At 40.3% G+C, this 15,620-nt stretch overlaps 1 protein-coding gene across 1 annotated transcript; it reads left to right on the top strand.

The window, feature by feature from the left end:
- The first annotated feature begins 13,193 nt into the window (after positions 1-13,193).
- Positions 13,194-14,638, top strand: LOC136494023 (uncharacterized). The gene is made up of 2 exons (XM_066490162.1): positions 13,194-13,486; positions 13,793-14,638. The coding sequence occupies exons 1-2, from the start codon at positions 13,301-13,303 to the stop codon at positions 14,243-14,245; spliced, it is 639 nt and encodes a 212-aa protein (XP_066346259.1). The 5' UTR covers positions 13,194-13,300; the 3' UTR covers positions 14,246-14,638.
- The last annotated feature ends 982 nt before the right edge of the window (positions 14,639-15,620 follow it).

Here is a 15,620-nt window from a genome sequence, read left to right as displayed (position 1 = left end):
CATAACAGAATCTATCTCACTCCGTACTGCTTCCTTCCATAAGTCAGCATCAGAAGAGGAATATGCCTCTTCAATGGTCGTTGGTATGTCATCCACAAGGTACACAATATAGTCATCACCAAAAGACTTTGTAGTCCTTTGTCTCTTGCTTTTCCTGGTGACTATAGTATCATCCTCCTCAGGATTTTGCACATGGGGAATTATAAATTCATGACCAGCTGTGCTACGTGCGTTTTTCATGGAAAGCTCATTTTCAAAAAATATAGCGTCTCTAGATTCTATGATTGTATCAACAGCCATCTCAAGAACACTAGAGTTTATAATTAGAAATCTATAACCCATGCTGTGAATAGCATAACCAAGAAAGACACCATCAATAGTCTTTGGTCTAAGCTTTCGCTTTTTGTTTATTAGCACATTCACCTTTGCCAAACAACCCCAAGTTTACAGGTAAGAGAGATTTAATCTCTTCTTCTCCCATTCCTCGAATGATGTAATTTCTTTATTCTTTATAGGCACTCTATTTAGGACATGACATGCTGTCAATATAGCCTCACCCTACCATTCCTTAGATAGTCCCGCAGTCTCCAACATGGCATTAACCAAATCAGTTAGAGTGCGGTTCTTTCTCTCTGCAATCCCATTGGACTGTGGTGAGTATGGTGACGTCCTCTCATGAATAATTTCATGCACCGCGCAAAACGCAGAAAATTCATTTGAGAAATATTCTCCCCCGCGATTGGACCGTAAACGCTTGATTTTCTTCTCAAGTTGATTTTCTACCTCAGCTTTATAGACCTTAAAATAATGCAACGCTTCATCTTTTGTTTTTAGCAAATACACGTAGCAAAATCTAGTGCAATCATCTATAAATGTCATGAAGTATCGTCTACCGCCTTTAGTCAATTCGCCATTCATTTCGCATAAATCAGATTGAATGAGTTCTAATGGTGTCAAGTTCCTCGCCTTAGCAGCCTTGTGAGGCTTACGCGGTTGCTTCGATTGCACACACACCTGGCACTTAGAATCTTTGACTAAGTTAAATTTTGGGATTAAATTCAGATTTGCAAGCCGTGTGAGACCGCCAAAATTAATGTGACAAAGTCGTAAATGCCATATATTCGACTCATCCGAAATATTAATATTATTCACCACTTTATTACACACATCATCAAACAAAGATAAGCGGAACAAGCCACCGCAATTATAACCTTTTCCAACAAAAGTTCTATGTCTCGACACAACATATTTATTGGACTCAAACACAATTTTAAAGCCATCGCGACACATCTGAGAAGCGCTAACAAGATTCTTCTTGATGGAGTGGACATGCTACATGTTCTTTAATAGCATCATCTTTCCTGAAGTAAACTTCAGAACGATCATACCAGCACTAAGAACACGCGCATGCGAACCGTTTCCCATCAGCAAGGCTCCACTCCTGCCGGCCTGATTGGAAATGAACAAAGAAACATCAGCACACACATGAATATTAGCACCACTATCCATCCACCACTCAGGTGAAAGACAAACTGAAAGAATAAAAGATAAAGAATTACCATACCCAGATGTTCCTCCTCTAGTCTCGCTAATTACCATGTTTGCTGATTTCTTTTCTTGCTTATATTTACGGTTAGGACACGCACTTGCCCAATGCTCATCACTCCCACAAACAAAGCATCCTTCAGCTTTCTTGTTGTTTTTCTTCTTAAACTGTGCAGTCTGCTTAGGCTTTGCATTGTTGTTCTCTTGCATGTTCTTCTTTTTATTACGAAATGCAAATGAGTTTTTTTTCTACACTATATTGGCAGCGGAAGACTCAACTCCTTTTCTATGGTTATCTTTTGCTCTCGCCCTCTCCTCAACATCAAGAGATCCAATAAGCTCAGGTACGCTAAACTCTTGTCTCTTGTGTTTTAGAGAAGTAGTAAAATCCCCCCAAGAAGGTGGCAGCTTAGTGATTATACCACCGGCCATAAACTTGTCGGGCAACAGACACGGAAAATATTCTAGTTCCTTCGCTAGCGCCTGTATCTCATGAGCCTGTTCGACCACAGAACGGTTTTCAACAATTTTGTAGTCATACAGCTGCTTCATAAGGTACAGCTCACTGTCAGCATCAGAAACCCCAAACTTTGCCTCAAGAGCTTCCTATAACTCTTTGCATGATGTGCAAGATATGTAGTTTTTCTCATACTTGGGATGAAGTGCACTAATCACGGCGTCTCGAAACAGGTTATCGGCAGCCAAGAACTTTCGCTCCTCCTCAGGAGTAAACTGTTCAGGCTTCCCCTGTGCGGCGTGATAGCAGTTCATCGCAGTCAACCACAATACCATCTTAGTACGCCATATCATGAAATTCTTGCCATCAAAATTACTTGGCTTCAAAGCAGCAGCAAAACCATTGACAGAAAATTGCCTAACATTAGGTTTTTGAATTGTTAGAAATTTAGGCAATTTCATTATCAGTTTAATCTAGAAAAATAACATCAGTAGGTTTGTGACGGCATATATGTGCATGTGTATATTTTTTATGAACACTACAGCATGCAGAGATGACATACTGGTGAATACAGTAAAAACACAAAGTACAGAGATTAGACTGTACCCAGCGGAGGGTCCCATGCCGAGGGCATCGGAGGCTCCATTCGTACTAGTTGACATAGTGCGTTGCTTGAAGTCGCGTACCACAGTCGATGCAGGAAGATATTCACAGTGTAGTCCCACAAACGGACCACCAGGAAGAAGACGACTTGACGTTCCACAGGCAATCACCGAGAAGAAGATGTACGGACGGGCAGTCGTGAATCGCTCCTCAAAAACCTAATCGCCGCGCATCCCGTGCAAGGTTCTCCAGCGGACGAGGGTTCCGGAGGCACCTGCTCTCCTACTACTCCGTACGCGCAGAGGTACAGGACGGGAAACCAGAAGGCTACAGAAGTGTGGCTCTCTCGGGTGTAGTTGTGGAAGGACTTTTTCTAGACTGACGGAGGACTCGGATATATGGACGGGGAGAAGAGAGGCAACGAAGAATCCCAGGAGACGAAAACGAAAGAGACAGTAACTACCGCAATCAGTTTGTCTCCACCATCAAGGGGAGTAACTCCCGTTGTTATATGGATTAAGTGGCAAAAGACGGGCCACACCCACGGCCTCGGCCCAGCCGGTGGCGGCGCGCGCGTGCGTGTGGCACGTCTTTGTCCTTTTCTCAGCTTCTCAATTTAGATGAATAATTTTCAAGCATATAAGCTGGGTTAGCGTTCAGTCAAAATCTTGTATGGTATTAAACCATGCAATACTTAATGTTACGTACCATAAAATTTTATTTAATTCATTAAATATTATATGGGCCAAGCAGTACATACACGACCCTCTTGGCTTAGTGTCAAGCCACACTGTAGCTGTGCGTGACTTATTGTGCCAGAGGACAGTTAGCAACTATTGCAGTGCAATTTAATTAATAATGTAATACAGCAGCGATAGTAATCGTTGCGACGAAAATAAGATATGGCACCGCCGTACACCGAAACTGCTACCACCGGTACTGTACGTAACGACTTTACTGCCGCAGTTTTTCCCCCAAAACCACTGCACATTACGCCATGGCAGTTTTGTGGCACAAGTACAGGAATTGACATTCGGAAACAAGTACAGGAATTGACATTCGGAACACGGAACTAGTGCTTGTTTAGATTGCAAGTTTTTTCACTCTTTCTTCATCACATCAAATTTTTAGACACCTGCATAAAGTATTAAATGTAGATAAAAAAATAACTAATTGCACAGTTTAATTGTAAATTACGAGACGAATCTTTTAAGCCTAGTTAGGCTATGATTGGACAATAATTGTTAAATACAAACGAAAGTGCTACGCTGCTTGCTCTTTTGAGCCTAGTTAGCCTATGATCGAACAATATTCCTGCTCGTCCTTGCAGCAGTAATGGCGTTCAATCGGTTGCGTCGCATGCATCTGCGATACGCTGCTTGCTCTTTGGTCGTAGGAGGGCCCTCGAGCTCCTCCCCTCCTTGGGCCTTGTCCAGATCCCATCAAAATTCCAAGTTTTTTCACTTTTTTTTTATCACATTAATTTTTGGACACATGCATAGAGTATTAAATGTAGGTAAAAAAATAACTAATTACACAGTTTAGTTGTAAATCACGAGACGAATCTTTTGAGCCTAGTTAGTACATAATCGGACAAAGTTTGTCAAATATAAACGAAACATGCTACAGTGTCCGGATTGCAAAAATTCTGGAAGGTCGATGATGGAGCTAGCTACACGTTTGCCTGGGAAACTGAACTAATGCTGCAATTTGTACTGTCATCCGGCAGTTATGGATCAGCCGACTTCTGAACCGTTTGCGTAGAGCACAAAGTCCACGTTCTCAACTACTGCTCCTAGCTAACTACACTATCCATTGATGATTGCGTACTCCCTCCACATAGCTTTTAGATGTTGTCCTGCGTAAATCCGTTAGTTGGGCAAAGAAAGTCGTCGCTGGCGTGTATGTGTTGTTTTGGACTGCAATGCCCCTGCTGCTTCGCATGCCACGCCACCCGTTCAAGTGCTCATTTAATCACCACGCGCATTTAATCACCGTTCAAGTACTAGCAGCGCCCTGCATGCTCACTTTCCCACCAGGTACTCGTTCGCTTGCATGCGTGAGTACTAATAGCGCAGCAAAAACAAAAGCGCTCGTGAGGACTCGAACTTGAGACCCTCGGGAGACGCTGCAACAACCAATTGAGGCAAATTCTTTTCGTGTCCATGATACACCCGCAACCCTATTTAATAAGGGTAAATAGGGAAAACTTCACCCTAATTAATCACTCCTTGGTATGCACAATTATGTACTAAATGATATCTAAAAGCTATACGGAGGGAGTATTTATTTGTATTCTCCATGGGTATACCCCTATATTATTGCAATTTGACGCATGGGGTGATGTCTGTCACTCAACTTGGATGTTTTTTTCCCTTTCTGCTCAAGTTAAAGTTGAAGAGTCAATTCAGCATGGTTTCTCCCCCATTTTCCCTCGGCTGACTATTCATGCATGCAGTTGTTGTTCAGGAATCAGGATTTTGGTTGGCAACAGTTAGTTGACCATGCATGGGCGTTGCTAGCATCTTATCATCATGTAAATAAAATACCCATTCCCGAAGCCGCACGTTAGGACGGATATGTTTTCCTCCACGGTCAACAAATATGTATATTTAATAACAGATAAATAGAATAAGAACTTGATGCTCCATTTCACATTTCATTCTCGAAAAGGCTACGTCACCTGCTTAATGGCGGTCAAACGTGTAGACAGTCATATGACGCCCACACAATCATGATTCATGGATGGATGCGCATGGGGCGGTGGATAAGCTAAATCATCCAGTCTCCCTGACTCCAATTTATATGGTTAATGTTAATAAACATGCTAGCCTATAAGAAAAGAAGATAACACTTTCGCAAAAAAAGAGAGAGAGAGAGAAGAAAATGCTATAATCTCTATGAAATTCAAGCACAACTCATGAAAAGAAGATATTTTTTCGCAAACTGGGAGTAGCTCAACTCATTAGATTTGTTGTGGTAGAACCTGACCAAGAGACTTGACATAGGTGCTACTATTTTCTTGAATTTATTTGTTGATTTAACATCACCAACGAGATGTCTATAGTGACTTTGTCAATCTCTAGATTTGTTGGCTCATGCTTTCGGATGTGATCATAAGATCTTGTATGTAAGTGTCTACGTATGTACAGTACTCCGTGAAAAAAACATTTTTTTTCTTAGGGATACCACAAATTAAAATGCTATTTGCTTGTAAGCCCTTTATATACTTAAATTTTTCTAGAGGAACTTGATCCACCAACCCCCTGGGCCCTGGGTGAGCTAGGTTCTTCCTTCTTCCTGACGCAAATATAACTAATTAAGGGCCAATTTGGCACCGCTCTTGCGTGCTCCGGCTCCGGCACTGTTCACGCACTGTAGCTGGAGCCGCATGAGCTGCAAAAACGAGCTCCGCCGGCTTCGTGAACAGTGCCCAGTGACCAGTGACACAAAAAAAATAGGAGAGAGAAAAACAGCTTCAATGAACAGTGTTGCTACAGTATAAGAGGGAGAAAACGGTTTCGTAAACAGTACCAGTGTCGATGGAAGCCGGAGCCGTCGGAGCCGAAACAAACGAGCCCTAAATTAAGTGAGGCCATATGGTTTTAGCCTAATTTGACTCATTTAATTTTAATTACAATATATCTATAAAATATGAAAAGTTATATATTATAAAATAGGTAGGAGAAGCTTACACATTTGTGATTAAACATTCACGTGCCTCCACCAACTTTTTATTTAAATAACATAGTAATTATGTATAAAACATCACAAAAAACTAACTTTTTGTGTGAACTACATATTACAGGCACAGACCATGCGTATATGTACTCAATCCTATAAACACACATAAGTAAATCTATCCTCTTATGTCCCGTTTAATAGATCGAGCTCCGGTTAGCTTCGGCTTCAACTATTCCGCACACTATAGCATTGAGTTTTTTTTTTTTGCGAGTAAAGAGAGATCTTTATTAGCTGGTCACAAAAGGATTACAATCGGCGTGGCGTTGAAGAAGTTCCAAGCACATGCATGCAGTTGCTTGGCCCAGCCATGCCGCAGAGTATTTACAACGTCTAGCTAACAAATTTGAAGCATTTACTACTTGATTACAATCTCTCTTCACTTGGGAAGCCTTCCATTCACTCATTGGACGAGCAATTTCTTTTGCCTCCTCCATGATTAAGCCAATTTCCGATCTGTCTATTGAGGGGCTATTTAATCAAATTTGCTCCGAGCATCGAATTTAATTATGATGTTTCAAACTATACCTTTTTCCTACAAACTATAATTCCTAGTCGTAAATGCAAACTATGCTCTCGCAATTCCAATTCCAAATTCTATGGAATTTCAGTAACGTACGGAGTTCCTGTAAAGGGGGCCGGTGACCAGCCGTTGAGCTACCCTACCACAGAGAATCCCGGGTGAGCACTTGCGCCTGCCATTAATGCGGAGATAACCAAAGGCCCTAACAACCCATTCATTAATAAGTGCAGGCAAAGACGAAGCGCGCGTTTAGTTCGCGAAAAGTGCGAAATTTGGCTACGGTAGCACTTTCGTTTTTATTTGTTAATTAGTGTTTAATCATGGACTAATTAGGCTTAAAACGTTTGTCTCGTAATTTCCAACCAAACTGTACAATTAGTTTTTATTTTCGTCTACATTTAATGCTCCATACACGTACCGTAAGATTCGATGTGACAGATACTGTAACACTTTTTGGAAAAACTTTTCGCGAACTAAACAAGGGCGAAGATAGTGATTGCATTCAATGAGGGCCATAGAACTCTTGGGTGTGAAGATTTAGGAAGCTACTTTTCCCATGACAATTCAGTCGCCGTTGGGTTAGTTAATGCGTTTGTTGTGGGTCATTTTACCCGGCCCCACGCCCAAGGAAATGCAGCGAAACGGAGCACTCTGACCCCAACCGTAACTAGTACTCATTCAAAAATCAGAGCATGCATGCCATAGAATAAATTTAAAAATGTTATTGTTGGCAAATTTTAATGGAAGGAAAATGACAGGGACCGGCTGCCCATATATTTCTTCATCTGCAACTCATCCGCAGTCAAGTATTGGGCCTGTTCGCTGGTGGGTGCTGGTGCTGATTTGAGCTGGCTAATGCTGATTTTTTGTGAGAGAAAAACACTGTTGGCTGGTTGGTTTGGGCTGGCTGAAACCAACAAGCGAACAGTGTACTACAAGTCTACAATTAACAACCTCGAGTAATTTTAGCATGGACAGAGTCGATCAATTCAAAAGTTGCCGGAAAGCGTGTTTGATACAGTGGTAGCTATTACAGATGCATGGCAGAGCTTGGTAGCTAGTCGTGCATTGCTAAAAAAAAGTTACTGCACAAATGCTACTTACATCCTGTGAGTGCGTGTTTAGTTCATGAATTTTGAGAATTTGGCTATCGTAGTACTTTCGTTTTTATTTGGTAATTAGTGTTCTATCATGGACTAATTAGGCTCAAAACGTTGGTTTCGCAATTTCCAATCAAACTGTGCAATTAGTTTTTTTTCATCTACATTTAATGCTCCATACACGTATCGCAATATTCAATGTAATAGCTACTGTAGTACTTTTTGAGAAACTTTTTGAGAACTAAACACAGCCTGGATTGAACTGCAATCCACAAGTACTTGATGATGAATCATGGATCGAGTCAAGGCGGCAGGTCTTCACCTTCACGGTCCTTGTGTTTAATTGCGTGCGATGCAAAGATCGTCTCATCACGGGTTGCTGTTGATGCACATTAAAGGCCTTCCTATTCGGTGGTTATGGAAAACAATCTTCACCATCAATTCGTGACAGGATATGAGCTGAGTGTGATTACGTTCTGGGGCAGGAGCGCTGCCAGGTTCGTTTGGCTGATAAGCCTTGGTTGAAAGTATTGTTGGCTGATTTATTGTGAGAGAAATATATTATTCGTTGGCTGAAAAAGTACGACTTATAAGCCAAGCGAACAGGATGCACATCTCTTTAATAGTACCACAGATACGTAACCCAATTTTATTTCTTTCTTCCTAATTGGTAATCACCTAGCTACCGCTAGCTAATGATGGGGAGTATATGAGTTCCAACGAAATGTATTTATTTATTTTTAATATTACTATTCACACTTTTCCACTAATGGTCCCATTTGGCTTACACAGAAACTGGCTTATTTGGCTTGTTTTTTTCAGCCGGAATAGTGTTTTTCTCTCACAACAATTCAACCAGAACAGTGTTTTTCAACAAGTTTCAGCAAGCCGAACGGGGCCAATATCTGCATATCTTGCTAGAGTTCCATTGGTCGTAGAGAAAACCTGGCAATGTAATTAAGACACAATAGGTCCATTGAATTATTTTTGTTCTATTTATAACCAAATTCTTTCTTTTTAGTTACCACTAGCACATCTGGCCTGCCATCCTTATAGATGAACTATAATTGCACAATAAATATAAAATAAATGACACTCAAGTTGAGCATTATATTCTTCCTTAAGATTGACCACGTTCGCTTCACTGAAAAAACAAGCCAAAACACTGTTCCGGCTGATTTGTTGTGAGAGAAAAATACTATTCCAGCTAAAAAACAAGTTGAAAAAGACGGATTATAACAGGGCCAGTATACTGTCAACCACTAGATCATACAGTGTGGAGCTTTAGTGACACTTCTAGTGGCGAGTAGATGGTATGGAATATGATGTTATGAGATGAAGAATGGTGTATGTCAAATATTATTTATAACAAAAACATATGTGATGGTTAAGCAAGATCAACTCAAAAGTTAAATGAAATATGGCTTGCCAATATGATATATATGCATGATTTTAAGAATAAGTGGGAAAACCATGTTTGAATACAATCAAATCCATGCTAGTATGTATATACTCAACTATTTGCCAAATGATTAATAAATTGCCAACCATTTCTCAACTACGTCAATAGATACTGCACTCCTTTACTTCTGCATATCTGAATATCTTGCCAAGGTTAATACATATAAGTTATGGCAATTTGATTAATGATAATACATCCTTCACTTCACTGTGAGGTGTAAACGTTAACATTTTTGTTTTATTTACAACTAAATCCATTCTTTTTAATTATTACAAATCTGTCATGCCATGCTTATAGATGAACAATAATTTTCAATAATTGTGCAATGAATATGAAAATAAATGCCATTCAGGTTGAGCATTATCTCTCTTTGAAAATGAGAAGCTTTATGTTTTTTCTTTGATTATAGTATTAGCTATTGTTGGGGTTTTATATCTTGGATCAAAGGCAACTCAAAAACTGCTAAGGCGACGTTCATATGAGAACCAAGGCATCGGTAGCCGTAGCTAGTAGAGGCATACAACAATAGCTACTAGATGATACAGCGAGATGTGGTAGCCATTAGAGGCATAAAGCATTATCCACTAGACGATATGGGGAGATGTGGTACGGAGCTATAGTGGCAATAGTGAGTAGATGGCATGGGTTCGCGATAGATGTTGAGTATGCCACATGGTGCATTGTTATGAGATGGAGAATGGTGCATATGTCAAATATGATTTTCTAAGAAAAAAATGTTTGTGATGGTTAAGCAAGGGAAACTCAAAAGGTTATGCCAATATGCAACATGTGCGATTTTAAGAACAAGACAAAAACCATGTTTGAATAAATTCAAATGCATGCTAGTACACTCAGTTAGTTGTGAATTGATGAAACCAACCATTTCCCAACTACACCAATAAATAGTGCACTCCTTCATGTCTATATCTCTGCATATCTTGCTAGTGCTAAAATTAACATAGAATATCTGGCAGTTTGATTAAAATGATGATATGTTCTTTCATTTCACACTAATACAGAGATGGGCTTTACTCCCGGTGGGGAACCCCCTCTAGTCCCGGTTCCCCACCCGGGAGCAAGCATTCGGGACTAAAGGGGGGTCCTTTAGTCCCGGGTCAGGAACCGGGACTAAAGGTCCTCACAGCTTTAAAAAAAATAATGCCTCCCACCGCTGCGTCCCGTAAGATTCGAACCCAAGACCTCATGCAACCCATCGGGGGACCTTTAGTCCCGGTTGGTGTTACCAACCGGGACTAAAGGTTGGAGGACTTTTAGTCCCGATTGGTGACTCCAACCGGAAGTAAAGGTCCACCTTTAGTCCCGGTTGGTGTCTCCAACCGGGACTAAAGGTCCCCTGCCAGGGACCTTTAGTCCCAGTTGGAGACACCAACCGGGACTAAAGGTCTCTCTAGTCCCGGGCGCAAAAAATGCCGGGACTAGAGCCCATTTTGACTCGAATGAAATGTATGTTCTCTACTAGTGTCACCATGTGTGGTAAACGTTAAGCTTCTTTTTTGTTTTACTTATAGACAAATCTTTTCTTTTTAATTACCACTAGAACATCTGTCATGCCATTCTTAAATACAAGCCGTAATTCAAAATTTCACAAATGAATATGATAATGAATGGCATTCAAGTTGAGTGTTCTCTCTCTTTGAAAAATATTAAGCTTTTACTGTTGTTTCTTCTATAGTAATTGTTATTGATATGGTTTTATATTTTGGTTTCACCAAAACAATTAGAACATAGTTTATCTTAGATTGAAGGGGCGCGAAATCATCGCTAGTACTAGATGATATGGAAAATGGTCTATTTTTGGTGAAATAATAACTAGTACTAGATGGTATTGGAAATGGTCTTTTTTTGTGAGAAGTGTTCGTTGTTATCATGTTATGAGATGAAGAATATTGCATATGTCAAATATGATTTCTAAGAAACAAATGTATGTGATGGTTAAGCAAGGGAAATTCAAAAGGATCAATGAAATGAGACTTACCAATATGCCATGTGTGACTTTATAAGTAAGCTGAAAACCATGTTTGAATAAATTCAAATACATGCTAGTGTACTCGATTAATTGGAAATTGATGAAATCAACCATTTCCCAACTACAACAATAAATAGTGCACCCCTTCACATCTATATATCTGCATATCTTGCCGGTGCTAAAATTAACGTAGAATATCTGGCAACTTGATTAAAATGATAATATATTGTTTCATCGCACCATGTCGTAAACGTTAAGCTTTTTGTTTTATTTACAGCTAAATCCTTTCTTTTTTAATACTACTAGAATTCTTACAGACAAATTGTAATTCAAAAATTCACAAATGAATGCAATAGTGAATGGCATTCAAGTTGAGCATTCTCTCTATTTTGAAAAATATTAAGCTTTTATGTTGTTTCTTCTGGCTATAATAATTGTTATTGATGTGGTTTTATATTTTGGTTTCTCAAAAAATGAGACATAGTTTAACTTAGATCAAAGGGGCCACAAAATCATCGCCAGTACTAGATGATATGGAAAATAGTTTATGTTTTGATGAGACAAAGTGGGTGCTGTTATGAGATGAAAAATGGTGCATATGTCAAATATGATTTTCTAAGAGAAAAAGTATGTGATAGTTAAGCTAGGGAAACCTAAAAGGACCAATGAAACGTGACTTGCCAATGTGTCACGTGTGATTTTAAGAATAAACTAAAAACCATGTTTGAATAAATTCAATTGCATGCTAGTATACTCAATTAATTGCAAAATGATGAAACCAACCATCTCCCAACTACACCAATAAAATAGTGCACTCCTTCGTTGCCGGTGCTAAAATTAATGTTGAATATCTGGCAATTTGATCAGAATGATAATATGTTCTTTAATTTAGTAGACGCTAACCTTTATTTTTTTATTTACAGCCAAATCCTTTCTTTTTAATTATTGATATCACATATGCCATGCATCCTTACAGACAAACTATAATTAAATAGTTTCACAAATGAATGTGAAAATCAATGGCATTCAAGTTGAGCATCATCTCTCTTTGGAAATAATAAGTTCTATTCTTTCTTTTGGCTATAGTAATTGTTATTAATGTGGTTTTATATTTTGGTTCTGCTAAGAAAAATGATAACATAGTTTAGCTTGGATCAAAGGGGCTACAAAATCATCGTCAGTACTAGGTGTTATGGAGAAAGGTCTATGTGTTGGTGAGATAAAGTGACCATTTGTGCAAAACCATGGCACTTATATATAGTATGTGAAAAATGAATGGAATTCAAGTTAAGCATTCTCTATGGGTGAAAAATAAGCTTTTGTGTTGTTTCTTTTGATTATAAGTATGTGAAAAGTTATTTTTCATGGCCTATCTATTCTAGTATGGTAGATGTCAATACCCTTTCTCTATAAACTTGGTTAAATTTAAGATAATTTAACTTATAGTAGACACTTAAAAATGCCTTATATATGTTCTAAGATGGAGGAAGTAGCTCAAAGGGTTGAATGAAATGTGGAATACATGAATTTAAGGAGTTGAACCCGTGTTTGAATCAATTCAAATCCATGCTACTAGTATGCCCAATTAATTGCCAATTAATGAATAAAATTGCCAACCATTTTCCCAACAATGCCAATTAATAGCGCACTCCTTGGGGAGTATATTCATTGACCTGCCTGTCCCTGGCCTGCGGGGCCCACGTGTCTGCCAGGGCGGCGGCCCGGCGGTATATATAGGCGCGCCAACCCCCACCGCCGCTTCATTCCGCCCGCAGTCCGCCAGAGCGCACGCGCAAACCAGAGAGGAGGTGCCATTGCCAACGACCGCCGATCGAGAAAGGAATTCCGGAAGGCGGGAGCCCACAGGAGGCCAGCTCTGGGGATGATGGCCGCGGACGTGAGCTCTGTCGCGAGGCTGCTCCGCGGGGAGGCGGGGAAGAAGGGCGGGCCGGAGATCGTGACGATGGATCTTCTCGGCGGCTGCGGCGGCGGCGCGGCCGCGGAGGACGAGGTCGTGGACCTCGAGGTCACGGTGCCTGCCGGCTGGGAGCGACGGCTTGACCTCCTGGTGAGTTGATTCTCTCCCCTTATGGTTCATATGTCAATGGCTGTTCATGTGATTGAGTTTTACCCGAGGATTTGATATCTTAGATATTTGTTCTTATTTTCAATCGTTTTATCGTCGCCTGCAAGAAATAGAAATATGAGATTATATTCCCTTACGCAGATCAAGTTTTCATCTTGTTTTTGTATTGATCGATCACTCTTGAGATTCTGTTTAGTTAATCCTGGTGAAATAAGCACCGATCAGTTTCCAAGACGAATTTCTTTTGCAAAGTATACTCAACCCAGCCTTTGCTGATTTTTCTCGCAGTCCGGCAAGACGTTCCTGACTCCTCGCCACCCGAACGTGCAAGGCGGGCACCATGACCTCAACCTTCCTCCACCGGCGCCAGCCGCGGCGGCGGCGCCCACCACCAACTCAACCTCGGTCTGCACCCTCGACATGGTCCGCTCCGCCCTCGAGCGCGCGGCCGCTGGGAGGACCACCGCATCGCCGGCAACGTCGTCCACATCGACCACGTCGTCCTGCTCCTCCGCCGGAAAGCGCAACCGGTCGCCGCAGCCCGACACGACCCCCGCGATGCGCGCAGCCGCTTGCCCGTCCTGCCTCACCTACGTGCTCATCGCCGAGGAGGACCCCAGGTGCCCGCGTTGCTCGGCCAGGGTTCCACCGCTCCGCGGGAAGAAGTCCGCCGCCGCCGCCGAAGGCAGCGGCAAGAAGCCGAGGATCGACCTGAATGCGGCCGCTGATCAGACAGAGTGAACGCAGAAAGAGATTAGAGGAAATCGGAAAAGGAAATATCTTTCTTTTAGGCAATACAGTGCCTTGTCTGATAAGAATCGCCTGATCATAGTTATAGGGGCCTATATTCGTATAGATCAAAAACTGATGGGTTACATAGAAGTTGGACTTGACTTCTCTCAGTTTATTTTGTTCTTTTATTAGTTCTTCGTTTTTCCTAAAAAGTCTTCTGTACAAATAATAGTCGCTGTTCGATAGAACGCTGTGTTTGTTATTAATGGTATTCTTTTTTTCATTGTTTGGATGCATAGTATATTTGTAGGACACAAAATATTATGAGTTACAGAATTATTTAAATTTGGAGAATGAAAATTAGTCTGAACTCCAGTAGGATAGATAGATAACACGTTTTTTATGTTTTACTCCAGAATAAAATTTATATTAACTCATGATTCCTATACGCAGTTTGTAACGTATGATTTCTATACGCAGTTTATGTGATGATATATGCAATCGTAGTATATTAAATTTTATTAACTTGGCTCGAAGGACTTGTTTTTTAATTAATAAAAAATAAATAGGGCAACTCAGTTGGATGAATTATTGTTGCCATGAATGATATCCAACTAAGAGTATTTCTTTTATGGGATAAACTATGAGGCGGTTCTTCAAACTTGCAGGGGAGAGCTAAATTAAACCATTTATCTAAAAAATGTAAGATCATATACTAGTTATGTTCATTTCATGGTTTTAGACATGGACACAGTATATTTCTGCTCCATATATATTTTTTACATTACATTTTGTATCCACTTTTGTAGCAATTGTTAAGAACAGAGTGAATGAGTGCATTCCATTTTTTAATTGAAAAATCCACACATCATTTTCACGCGCCAATGCAAGTCCTAATTTTTTTTTTGTGTATTAGTGGTCAAAATATTCAAAGTTTTGGTTTGCACGTGTGTTATGAAAAAAGAAGTATACTAAGGCACGGCTTGAAAATTCTCTGGATCATCTTTGTTGAACATGATGATCCGATTAGGCATGTTTGCTATGCTAAAACTCCAGTCCAACTAGTGGTGGGAACTGCATTGATCTCTTAAGAAAATTGCTGTGGCAAATAATCAACTGAAATAAAAAAAAATCGGTCGAATTAATCAGTGCTTGAAAAATCTCATGTAGAAAATACTAAATGGCACCTCACCTTGATCAAAATTCTGAAATCTTGATCATCCAATGAGATATATCATATAGTATCGACACGGAGGACGTATCATAAGTAAGAAGCATTAATAATGCATGGCGGCCTTGGTTGGAAAGGGTGCAATTAAGCTGCTCCGCATAGCAGCTAGCGAACATAGGAGTACGTGGCAGGGAAGCAAAGGCAGGCAATTAA

This window comes from Miscanthus floridulus, chromosome 11, assembly GCF_019320115.1.
Source record: "Miscanthus floridulus cultivar M001 chromosome 11, ASM1932011v1, whole genome shotgun sequence".
NCBI lineage: Eukaryota > Viridiplantae > Streptophyta > Magnoliopsida > Poales > Poaceae > Miscanthus > Miscanthus floridulus.
Note: the sequence above shows the minus strand (reverse complement) of the source record. Positions and strands in the feature narration are given on the sequence as shown.